Source organism: Perca fluviatilis, chromosome 4, assembly GCF_010015445.1.
Source record: "Perca fluviatilis chromosome 4, GENO_Pfluv_1.0, whole genome shotgun sequence".
Lineage (NCBI taxonomy): Eukaryota > Metazoa > Chordata > Actinopteri > Perciformes > Percidae > Perca > Perca fluviatilis.
This window is the reverse complement of record NC_053115.1, coordinates 41,116,983-41,130,430: the sequence shown is the minus strand read 5'-3', so window position 1 is coordinate 41,130,430 and position 13,448 is coordinate 41,116,983. Positions and strand designations below refer to the sequence as shown.

The 13,448-nt window shown below is 42.3% G+C and overlaps 1 protein-coding gene across 12 annotated transcripts in view; it reads left to right on the top strand.

The window, feature by feature from the left end:
* The window catches only part of LOC120557451 (dedicator of cytokinesis protein 3-like), a 297,285-nt gene that overhangs the window by 170,900 nt on the left and 112,937 nt on the right, over window positions 1-13,448 (top strand). For all 12 annotated transcript variants that reach the window (XM_039797775.1, XM_039797784.1, XM_039797783.1 and 9 more), the window contains exon 6: window positions 1,079-1,175. In XM_039797775.1, the coding sequence (XP_039653709.1) occupies window positions 1,079-1,175 (97 nt within the window). The remainder of the gene's footprint in view (window positions 1-1,078; window positions 1,176-13,448) is intronic.

Genomic DNA, 13,448 nt, shown 5'->3' with positions numbered 1-13,448 from the left:
TCAGTGCCACATTATATAATTGACATATCACTATTACATATATTGAACACAAAGTCCATAGGTAGGCTACAGGTGCTGGGATGAAGACTTTGATTAATAGAACAGATTTATAACATTCTGAGTGACTTATTCATAAATAAAATATAAATTCTTAAATACGTATCATGGTCCCTTATTAAATCTTCATCCTCCTCTCCTTCCTGGTGGCAAATCTGCCAACCACTTTGTCCTTTTCAATATGTACAGTATGTCCACCTCCGCACACAGCAAGGTGAGATTTGACATTTGTCTGGCCTCATCCATGCACGAACGCAAGTATGTCTTAATGAGCCGCAGACGGCTGAAACTTTGTTCGGCGTCGGCGCTGCTGATGGGAAGGGTTTTATAAATCCTGTGGAGATTGGTCTGGTGTGTTGGCATGTTCTCTTCGGCCGACCAAAAGCCAGCCAGGATCCTTCTGTTCTTCTCCACCTGCCAAAATATTGTTCGATAATCTTTTTGAAAGTAGTTTTTGACTTAATTTACACAATATTGAAGATAGGTTTACTAAAGGTAAGGTAGCCACTGGTAGCCATCCATAGATACATTTACACTGTGCCTTCCACATGTATGTTTAACATTATAACAAGATGTATAAATATTAAAGGAATGTCCCTCCTTTTTCATCCATCTGGCCCAGTTTAATGCAACTAAATGTTATACAATATACACTGTCATAAAAGTCCTTAGCAACGCGGGCTAATATACTGTCCGTTAACAGCGGAAAAATGTTCTGGTAATTGTCTGCCAGGACGTTATCTGTTTTCCTACAGATGTTTTTCTTACAGTGTATGTAGTACAATGCATAGGCTATTGGGGTTGTGCGTTGTGTCAGTTCATTGTGTCATTTGTGCAATACGTAGGCTATTGGGGTTGGGCAATATCTCATTGTGCAAGGGCTGTGCTACACTTATTGTGGAGAATGCAGCCCTCTCTCTTTTAGCTAAGGAGTCCTTGGCCTAAAAAAACGTTGAAGACCCCTACTGAAAGGAATAATTCAACTTAACTAAACGTGTGTTTCTGTTATATTCCTGTCCAGGCCGCATGAGACAGTGGTGCCTCTGGAAGACCCCATAGTTACCGAGGTGACGTCAACCCTGCAGGAATGGGCCTTACTGTGGAAGCAGCTCTATGTGGTAAGAAAGAAGCCCACCATATTCTCTCTTTCAGTGTCTCCTGTCTCTGCAGCTTGTTTTCAAGGGTGCTGCATCATGCTTTAAGGCGACAGAGCCGAGTGCAGCAGAGGGAGTAAACCAGAGGCACTCGAGTGGAATTATGTTATGCTATGATCTCAAAAAGCAGATGCCAAATGCCAAACCCAGGTCATTAATTATGCTTATTAATGCTTTGGTTAGCAAATCTGTCAGCCTACTTGTCTCGTGAGACCGGGTTGGGTGTTGTTACAAACTTTATCATAAAGAATGGAGTTTCTATTGGAGCATGGCGAATTATTATTTGTAAATAATCTAATCAGTTCAAAGGGGGACACAAGTGATGCGAATGTTAAGTGGTTTGTTGTTCAGTTGTGAAAGTACAAATAGAAACTGCCCTCAGTGGAATTGATGGGGATGCTAATTAGAAAACAGCCGGTTGATGTGTGTTTAAGATGTTATAATGTTTGCAGGGACGGCAGCTCTGAATGTCCACATTATGTCACTGATTTAAAAAAAGAGAGACGGCTGCTTTGAAACATTTTTCATTTTTGAAGGTTTTCTCACATTTGCTTGAAGCATTTTATTCATTCTGAGATCCGGCAATATGTCCTTCCTCGACAGGTGGAATGATGCCAATACATTTTTTGAACTATCATCCGCACGTGTGTGTGTGTGTGTGTGTGTGTGTGTGTGTGTGTGTGTGTGTGTGTTCTTATTTAACTATATTTGTGGAGTTCAAAAACCGGGAGTCCAGTATACTTGTGAGGTCCTGACAGCTTTGTGGGGCCAAAATGCTGGACCCCACAACTTTAAAGGGCTGTTTGAGGGTTAAGACTTGGTTTTAGGATAAGGGATAGAATTATGTTATGGTTAAGGTTAGGGTAAGGGTTAAGGTTAGGCATTTAGTTGTGATGGTTAAGGTTAGGGTAAGGGTTAAAGTTAGGCATTTAGTTGTGATGGTTAGGGTGAGGGTAAGGGTTAAGGTTAGGCATTTAGTTGTGATGGTTAAGGTTAGGGTAAGGGTTAAGGTTAGGCATTTAGTTGTGATGGTTAAGGTTAGGGTAAGGGTTAAAGTTAGGCATTTAGTTGTGATGGTTAGGGTGAGGGTAAGGGTTAAGGTTAGGCATTTAGTTGTGATGGTTAAGGTGAGGGTAAGGGTTAAGGTTAGGCATTTAGTTGTGATGGTTAAGGTTAGGGTAAGGGGCTAGGGAATGCATTATCTCAATGACGGGTCCCCACAAAGATAGTGCCACAAACCTGTGTGTGTGTGTGTGTGTGTGTGTGTGTGTGTGTGTGTGTGTGTGTGTGTGTGTGTGTGTGTGTGTGTGTGTGTGTGTTTGTGTGTGTGTGTGTGTGTGTGTGTGCGTGCGTGCACGCGCGCTCGTGCCGGCGTGCCTGTGTGTGTGCGAGTTTGTGTGTCTGCGTGCGTTGTGCAGTTTAATCGAGTGTCAAAAGGCATTTTCAAAGGTGAAGATGTGACCGCAGGTTGTGTTTCTCTGAGTCTAAGTTTTGTTTTTGCAACAGTCTGATCTCCGGTTACATGACTGGCCACCGCAGCGTGACGTGGGGTTGCGTTTCTCCAAAAGTTGAGTCCGGCTTAACATTACACCCTGCGTTGTTGCCGGCCGACGCAGGCTGTCTGAACAGGGTCAGCCCTATGTTCCCACAGCCCAGTGGTCCCACAGCCCAATGGTTCCACAGCCCAATGGTTCCACAGCCCAATGGTTCCACAGCCCAATGGTCCCACAGCCCAATGGTTCCACAGCCCAATGGTCCCACAGCCCAATGGTCCCACAGCCCTATGGTCCCACAGCCCAATGGTCCCACATTTCTAAGATATTTCTTAAAATTAGACCCTATGTTAGGGTTAGAGTTAGGGTTACATTCCATCTGTAGTCCGTTGCTACTGGATAATAGGTTGGGTGTAATTGGCTACCAAATTGGGAGAAAGGGGAATAAAATCTGATACAAATTTATGAAAAAGGTAATGTGGGAACATAAGGCCTAATTTTCAGTGAAATAAAACAATTTTGAAATGTGGGAACATAGGCTCCCATCTGAACGCGGCCCTTTATGAGGAACTTGGCGCTTTTCTACTTCGTAACCTTACTTCCTGCTTTGCTCCCGTCATAACTAATGCGGCCACTAAAGAGCGCCGCCACTAAAAACATGAAGACGAGTTGCGATTGCTGCTTGAACAAATGACTTATGGAAGCATTTTTGCGGGGAGGACGGCCTCAGTTGAAAGTGTAAATCTGTCAGCCGGCTCTGTGTTTTGAATTCTGAGTGAACAGACTGTTGTCTTTGCCGTCTGCTGCGAGTTGAAGAGATGAAACCACAACTGTCTTTGTGAGCTTATGCGTGACAGATTTTCCGTTTCCATCCTGACAGACTTCACATCGGTGGTGTTTTGTTACTGAAAAGCAAACGTCCTCTTACAGTTACTGCAAAGCACCAGCATTCCTGTCCTGTGTGGATTGGATGAGGCGATAGAAGGGGTAGATGGAAGGATGTACAAATAGGGAACGTACTGAATGAACACAGTGTGCTTTTCGATAAGCACGCATGTAGATTGATAAGAAACAACAGCACAATAAACTGACAGTGATGAGGTGAAGAGATAGAGCGCTGATGAAGGATGCCGACATAATAGAGTTAAAAACAGATGAAATAGATAGATATGTACTTTATTGATCCCCAAGGGGAAATTCAACCACCTCCAAGTGATCTCCTGGTTTGTTAGAAGGGACAACGTAAGTAAACAAATCAACAGCAAAAACACCCAACTGTGAACTGGAGCTGTGAAATTTCCATTTTTTTTAATTTTCATTCAACACAAGACAAAATAACAGTTGCCTTTCAAAACATACGTGCAAAATAATCATTATTCTCGATTATCTCCAAATCGTAATCGAGATTAAAATCCGATTCATTGCACAGCCTTAAACGTGTCATAACACTTTATATGTAAATGTTGTTTTTTTTTCTTGTTAACTTCTGCAAATGCCAGAGAATAGGACTTGAGGCAGAGGGGGACGTCTTATCGTCTTATCGCGAGTGTATCTAAATACACTCGCAGGGACTGGAATGTCAAAACAAAGGCAGGCTGATTGTAGCATTTTACACTTGGATCACACGTGACACAGTGACACATGGATGGTCTTGCCCCCCCCCCCTGCCCCTCGGTGTACAGACACAGTGACGGGCTGAACTCTCAGCACATTTTTCGATTTTCGGCTGCACTGAAGCCTGACACATGATCATGCAGCAGAGCAGAAAGATAGAGAGAGTGACACACACACACACACACAAGAATACCCACACGAACAGAACATGTGTTCGTCAGTATTTTTGTGGTGACATTTTCAGCATTGTGTCTTTTTGCACCCCTCTTTTTCTCTCTCTATGTCTCTATCTCTCAATTCAAAAATCTAAGCTTTATTAGCGTGAATGTCAGGAAAAAGGTATTGCCAAAGCCTCAAGGATAGTACAATTCAATGTTAAGATGTGAAAAAATATACATATATACAATTCATTGAGTAAACCTGTGCGTGTGTGTGTGTGCGTGCGTGTGTGCGTGCGTGCGTGTGTGTGTGTGTGTGTGTGTGTGTGTGTGTGTGTGTGTGTAGGCGGGATAGATGTGTGAACAGTAAGGAGGGTGGATGATGGACTGGTGACAACTGAACAATGATGGAGGGACGGGAAAGACAAGCAAAGACATTTCTTTTGAGATGGGCAGACAAGTTTGTGTGGATCTATGTATGCGTGTGTGTGTGTGTGTGTGTGTGTGTGTGTGTGTGTGTGTGTGTGTGTGTGTGTGTGTGTGTGTGTGTGTGGACAACAAAAAGAAAAAATGAGGGTGAATGACAGGTAAGACATCCAGTAGGAGGAGGCAGAGGGCGCTGACGTTGTCCCCCGTCCAGCTCCTTTAGCTCTACAATGCAGTGACATTTTCTGCAGCTGCACAGAAGAAATGAGTGAACACACACACACACACACACACACACCACACACACACACACACACACACACACACACACACACACTATAGAGTTGAGAGCTGATATATGCACAGCATGTACTCATTATGAGGAGATGAAAAAAGGTCGAGCTAAAGTTCCACATGCAGTTTGTGAAGTTTCAACAACCTGGAGTGTAAAGTTGTTTTCATACAAAATAAAATATATGTTACTTTTTTCTGTTGTCGTTGTGATGGAACGGCAGCAGCGCCTCCAATAATTCACTTCACCACACATGTTGTAGTTTCCGTAGATGCCTCAGGCACCCATCGGGGTTGTATTTTATGTTTCCGACAAGAGGAAGCGGCGTTTTCTTTTTGTATGCACATAAAAAGGAAGTAATGAGCGCAGATGGCTACGGGGAACATACAAAAAGAAGACATCATCAACAAAAATCCAAAGAACAAAATGTCACAGTTCCACCCACACGTCAAAGAACAATCAAAGAAACAAAACGCTTTCAAACGTAACCTGCCAGTTATTAAACCAACAGCCCACATTCAGCCCGTCCACACGCGCACACACACACACACACACACACACAGGGCCGGCGATTGCCATAGGCGACCAAGGCGATTGCCTAGGGCGTCAAATGTGTTGAGGGCGCCGTGTCGCCCTTAGGTTTACTTCCCATTAATAATAGAATTTGAACGACAAGCGAAATAAAATCTGTTTATTAAACATGATCATCCTAGGGCGCCCCCTCAGCCACACGTTTACTTGTCAACCTTTCATTACACAACGTTTCCAGTCTACGGGTCAGACTCAGACACACGGAGCTCTGAAGAAGAGCTGTGCGTCGCTTATTGTCCTCTCTCGCTGTGAAAATAGAGACGAGCAGCAGCACAGACACCAGGGGCGTCGGACTGGGGGTAAACCCAATACTGATTACCAGGGCCCAAGGGGAGAGAGGGCCCTTGAAAAGTCTGGAATATATTTTATTTTACCTGGATATTTTTATTTCCTAATAAAATTTCATAATGCATATCAGATCAAATGTAAAGTTAGTGTATTGGCTGAATAACTTGGTTGATTGACTGACTACATTTTGTATACAAAAAAGACTAGCTAAGGTCTCAATCACCCCTTGCTAATGCGCCAAATGGTTTAGTCCATCTGCACGCATTTGGTTTATGTTAGTTCAGTTGAGCATCTGGTGGAGCGCAAACTTCTGCTGTAGAAAGGTCTTTCTCAAAGAAAGCCAAATCAGGCTACCAAAAAGAAAGGAAAGACAGGAGAAGGAGAGAAAACAAAATGAGGAGAAACAATTGGTAACTGACTTCTTTTCATAGAAAGGTGAGCACAAACTAGAAAACCAAATCCATGGTGCTAAACTGCTTGAATATCTCCGTGACTGTTAGTGCTAAAAACGGACTGAGACAACCCATTGAAAGAGCAGAACATACACTTTCAAATGATAATTTGGTTATACATGTAATCTGAGGTAAAATAAATAAACTACACTAACAACGCTGTTTGCATCCAATACACCATTGTAATAGCCTATTTAAAACATGTTTAATTTCAAATGAATAGGCTATATAATGTCTATAATTAGCAATAATAGGCTAATCAGTGTCATAGGTAGCTTGGTAGATCATCGGTAGATACATATCATGTCAACATTATAGTTATGTCAGATTTAGTAGAAGCAGATGTTAACATTGTGAACACATGGGGGGGCGGCCGGGCCGCCACACAGAAAAAAAAAAAAAAACAAAACAAAAAAAAAAAAACCCTTTTTTTTTTTTTTTTTGATTTAAAAAAAATTTATTAAAAAAAAAAAAAAAAAAAAATTTTTTATTTTTTTTTTTTAAAAGTTTTTAATAAAAAAAAAATTTTTTTTTTTTTTTTTTTTTTTTATTTTAAATTTAAATAAAAGGTTAATATAAAATATATTTTTTTTACAAAAAGATGATAGAGAACATCTGATTGAGGATGATGGGAGTGAAGACAGCAGGGAGCTCTGAGCACAGTGTGGAAATGAGAGCTGAGGAACTGGAAAGTAGTGTAGACCAGTTTTTGCCAGAGGATCCAGGACTATGGCCAGATAAATTAACAGATGATCAGAGAGACACCATAGTACACATGTTGGCAATTAAAGATATAGAGAAAACAAACAAAATGTAGTAGTAACCACAGTAAAGTAGGCTAGAGAATGTTGAGAAAGGAGGTTTGAAATGTGTGTTATCAGGCTACTCCAAGCATTACAGTTAATAATGATTACCCTATAAACATCTAGGCCTACAGATTCATGTGTACAGAGGCCTGATTATTATTTATTTTATTTATTTATTTTTGGGGGGGAGAGGGTTTGAGGAACATGGGGGCCCATCAGGACTGCCTATGTATATGGCCCAGGGTCTTGTGCTACGCCCCTGACAGACACGGAGCTGCTGCAGCGTGCCTTCCGTGGACGTGCTCTGCTGTGGGCATGCTGCGGCAGATGTGTCCCTATTTCTGCGTAGTTTTGTGTTTCCACCTCCGATGTAGAGCAGCGTAGCCTACAGCCACTTCCCGAAACTGTCTCATTCAGAGACCAGCGTCCCAAGCGGGGCTCTGTGTCTGGCAGCAGGTCTGAGATCTACCGTATCAACAGAGCAATAACGTAATGCACAGCAGACTATGGTGCAGGTGGATTATTTTCTGAAATAGAGTGACTTTATTCTTGTAATAGATTATTGTATTATCACTTTATTTTTCTCAAAATATTACGACTCCTCCAAACCTCAGAGAACACAGATGAGATATACTGTATTATGAATGTGCACAAAGTTTTGAACATGAGCAGAAATCTTGCTCAAACACATCTGAAATATTACAGTCCAGGGGTGTATTAATTCATTAAAATTAATTCATGTATCATTCAGGTGAATGAATGACACATTTAAGGAGGTTACTTCCTCAACAAAAGAAGCAAAAGTGGGAAGAGTAAATGATGCTAGGCTACATGTGTTGTGACTCAGATATAATTAGAAAAGTCGATCTACAGGAGAATAAATAGTTGAAAGCAATACAGAATGCCTGAGAGCCTTACTGCAATATATTCCATTATGTTTTTATATTTGGACTGTAATCTATGTTTCCCTTTAGATAAAGCTATTTCCAGTATAAATTGTTTCAGAAAAAGGTAAACAAAAATAAGTGCATAAAAATTCACCAGAATGCAGGAAATGAAGTATTTAATGCTAAAAATTTTCCAGGGGTGGACCCCCAGACCCCCCCCCATTATAAGTCACCATGCACACAAATCTGGATACAAAACACTGGCCTTTGGGTTGCCAGACCAGTTATGATTAGACCAAATGTTGGTGCCATCTAACTTACATGGAAGCTAGAAACTAAAATGAACATACATTGCTACTCTATCGCTGACACAGCGCTGTGGAGATCTGGCAATGCAAGACTAGGGGATGGGGGCGCAAAACTCAATCTTGCCTAGGGCAACCAAAGGGCTAGAACCGGCCCTGCACACACACACACACGCACACACACACACACACACACACAGACACACACGCAGGCAAATTTGAAGCACTTAGTGTAAGTAGAAAAGTCAGCAGGTCAACTATTTAATTAATCGCCAACTATTTTGATAACCGATTAATCGTTGTACGTAATTTTTTGCATGTGTGTGTGCTGCTGTGCGTCCCTGTGTGTCCAACAAGCATAGTGTGTGTGCTGCTGTGCACGAGCCTAGGAGCATTTTACTAATGCTCTGTTAAAATAACAACGAAATGCTGCGTTATTGACTTTAGACCAGGTTTTTGTTGGTCAATGGCGCGATCACTTCCCGCTGCCTCAAGATAGCAATACGCCCAGAATGCACCTGAACACACCTCCCTGTAAGACCAGCACGCCCATGGGCGCACAGACAGGCGCAGGTGCGTTTGCTATTTAAACAACGCAGGTGCTGGACGGGAAACTGGCAACGGCGTCGGTCTTAAACTAGCAAAGACACTTGCGTCTGGCTTTGCGCCGCGGGTGCAACATAGAGCCCCAAGGGTGGAAGGGTGAATGTCTATTTTGGCACTTACTTTTCTCACCTACCTCACTTCCTTTCCTCTCCTTTCTTCATCACCGATTGGTTCTTGGTTTTTTTGTCGTACTCTTTATCATTTGCACCACCATTGTGAGTGGAAATAAACCCTTTAAGTGGACTGACGTTTCCTGGCTCCTCCATTCTAACCGACGCCCCACGTTGATAGCACTCCATCTCAGGAATTGAACCAATCCTAACTCAAAACCAAATTTCCTCTCAGAATCTTTTAACAATATAGAAATGGATGTGGATACAGAGAGACAGAAAGACCAATGTTTAATTCATGGCTGTAAGAATCAAGAGGAGGAAGTGGCTGAAACAAAAACAAAAAAAGATACCGAATCTGTGAGCACTTTAAAGTCTCCAGGAAAACAATATGGGTGAAAGTCAATCGAAAGACAATAGCTGTCGAAACTCTGCTCTATGTGTGGCATACAAAAACAAAGACCTGGCCTTAAACCCACACTTAAATGGTGACGATTGAAAGAAATGAAAGATGCTCAGTTGATTGCCTGTTCGGTGGTTTAATGTGGATTCTCCCTTCGAATGCCAGTCCAGACTGTGGCAGTCTGGAGCTAATTGGTGCGAGAGCGGCAGGGTTGTTTAAGGATAAAGCTTTGTAGCATGTCATGTAATGGAAGACGGATGGTAGAAGAGACTTCAAAATGTATCTGTCGTAATGTTAGTGTCTGTCTGGTGCCTGTGTCCCAGACTGTAACTGACAGAAATATGTTAAAGTGCTCATATTATGCTTTTTGGCCTTTTCCCTTTCCTTTATTGTGTTATATATCTTTTTTGTGGACGTTATAGGGTTATAAGAAGAAGCAGAAGGACCCGCGGAAACGGAAAAGAATATTCACAATATTGTTCACAAATGTGTCTAAATCTGTGTTAGTGAGCACTTCTCCTTTGCCGAGAAAATCCATCCACCTCACAGCTGGCATATCAAGATGCTGATTAGACGGCATGATTAGGCACTCGAAAATGTGCAGTTGTATCACACCAGCACAATGCCACAGATGTCGCAAGTTTTGAGGGAGCGTGCAGCTGTCAAGGTGACTGCAGGTATGTCCACCTGTGAATTGAATGTTGTTCACATGTGGTCCTAATCCTCTTCCATGCTTCCGGGACATGCAATGACAATAACATCATAGAAACAACCAATCTTCTCCCGGACGGTCTCGTTTGGTCTCGTAGGTCATATAGTTCAGTGTTGAATTGAGAACCAGTTCCAAAGCTCCTTGAAGCTGCTTTATAATGTATTTTCAATATTCTGACCAACTTGTGTTTGGGAATGGGGTGAATGAAACATTAGATGCATGTAAAGAAAAACTGCAGCGCTGTTGCATCTTAAGGAAGTAGGATATTAACATTTGCTCCGTTCTAATCGTTCAAATCTTGGATAAAAAGGACTTTGATGGATTTATGACAGAACTGTAATTCGACATGTCTCACGGACTCCGATTGTGTCAGTGTTCCTGTATCTGCAGTACGCGACAGGGTGCTATATCTGATCCGTCCTCTCCCCTCTGGTCCTGTGTTGTCATTTTCTGTAGAGTCTGACTGGCAGCTCTGTGTAGTCAAGCTAACAGCGCAGCGATAAATCGCCTCTCTCTGTGCGTCTGCTCTCTGTGATACGACACATGGAGAGATGACCGTGGACAGGTTTATTCGGCGGCCGCGCTACTTCCTGTCCTAAAAGTGTAATGTAATTAACCGAATTATAGAGTTAGATTTGAAGCAACATCCAACCCGTTCTCACTCCCAGCTTGGGCAGTGGCTCTCAGCGTTGGATACGATGCAATAAGCACCCTTCAGCATCTGTATGGGACGCAGTGTTGCGTGAAGATGACATAGTATTAAGAGCGACAACGGTAGGTATTTTACGAAATTCTGCGTGGGGAGGTTGGTTGTGGGGGGGGGTGGATGGGTCAAACAACACAGGACCCTGGAGGGTTCGTGTTGGGCGTGTCACTGAAACGTTCATTTTATAACCTCACCCCCTAGGGGTGGTACGGTTCATGAAAAAACATCCGAACCGCTCGGTCCGCTTGTCTCGGTTCGGAGCGTGTGTGTGCCGCACGGTTCGACGCATGCGCAATGTGGCCTCGTGCCCGTCAGGTTCCCGTATGTTTCCCTTTCGCGCGAAAGAAGAGGTGCGGACAAGTCACCAACAAAACCCACAGAGAAAGACCGTGCAAAACATTTCAGGCCATCCTGCCAACCTGTAGACATTTTAACATCAATGTACTGTAACGTTTTTTCACTCTAAAGTCGCTGAAGCTGCTGCAGTTTAGATCCTGTCGGGTCTCTGCAGCGGGCAGGGCTGCTCAGTTCTCTCCGCGACTGACACACACACACACACACACACACACACACACACGGTGGATGCAGGAAAAAACGGAGATGAGACGTACAGAAGGACATGACAGCTACGCTCGTTATTGTAAGTGCAATGATAAGTTAAAGTCCAATAAGTACTTTATCAAACCGTATGAATGTGTCCCAGCCCAGGCCAGGATAGGACATTAAATAACAATGTAAACTGTTTTTATGTTTAACATATTCTGACTTATTCAAAAGACGGAGCTTTAAGAGTTCCTCTCTTTTTCTTTTAAGGGATACATTTTTGTAAGAGCTACACTGAAGTTGGCAGTTTGATAAATGCAAGTTATTTCAATTGATATTCTGTAATATTTCAATCTTCATGTGCTAAAAAGGCACATAAGTTCCTGTAGATGGCAATACACATTCTCCTTTTTTGCCAAATAGGGTAAAAGCATGTTGAAATCATCAATGTCTTCCCTCTTGCTGTAGCAAAATCTCAGCTAGCTTTCCTCCGAGATGGTCCCAATAATGTGCTTAAAGTCAAGTCAAATTCAGTTTGTGCATGATTACATGATATAACTATATCATTATTTAATACTGTATCCTACATTGTGGATAATTAAGCTATATATCATATGCTGAAGTATATTTCTGGAGTGTTAAAGATTAAAAGAAAAAATAACAAGAACCGTACAGAACCGAAAAACGTGACCCTAAAACCGTGATTTGCCTTGATGTCACTTCTGCGTAACCTATATTCTCTCTTTTGACCGGCTCTCACATTTCAGCCTCATCTTTTCGTCGTGTTTGAATTAAAACAGGGGTTTAATGTTACCCAGATCACGTCACTCAGAGGAGAGTTCTACATTTACATGTAAAAAAAAGTCTCCTTTGTGAGTTTAATCCAATTTTCAAACTGTATTTCCAAACTGTAACGGTGTTCATCATACTAAATAACATATGTCCCTTTTTGGGAAAGTGATGCTGTCATTTTTTGCTCTTATTATGAAGTAGTGTGCATTACATCATTTCTAAAAGCTGTCTATCTTAGAGAAGCTGTATAAGTCATCAATGCAAGCAGCTTATTACGACCTTTATTTCCGTTTGTTACGAACCGAACCGTGGGTTTTGTGAACCGTACCACCCCTTTCACCCACGCTCTTTTCCTAAACCCAACTGTCCCGTTCTTCTTTTCCTAATCCCAACTGTCCGTTCTTCTTTACCTAATCCCAACTGTCCCGTTCTTCTTTTCCTAAACCCAACTGTCCCGTTCTTCTTTACCTAATCCCAACTGTCCCGTTCTTCTTTACCTAATCCCAACTGTCCCGTTCTTCTTTTCCTAAACCCAACTGTCTGTTCTTCTTTACCTAATCCCAACTGTCCCGTTCTTCTTTTCCTAAACCCAACTGTCCCGTTCTTCTTTACCTAAACCCAACTGTCTATTCTTCTTTACCTAATCCCAACTGTCCCGTTCTTCATACCTAATCCCAACTGTCCCGTTCTTCTTTTCCTAAACCCAACTGTCCCGTTCTTCTTTACCTAAACCCAACTGTCTATTCTTCTTTACCTAATCCCAACTGTCCCGTTCTTCTTTTCCTAAACCCAACTGTCTGTTCTTCTTTACCTAATCCCAACTGTCCGTTCTTCTTTACCTAATCCCAACTGTCCCGTTCTTCATACCTAAACCCAACTAATCGTACCGTCCCATTCTTCTTTACCTAAACCCAACTGTCCCATTCTTCTTTACCTAAACCCAACTGTCCCGTTCTTCTTTACCTAAACCCAACTGTCCCGTTCTTGTCCCGCGTGTCACGTAAACATACCTTTTCATAAGCCCACCCACAATCTTTTCCTTAACCTAACAGC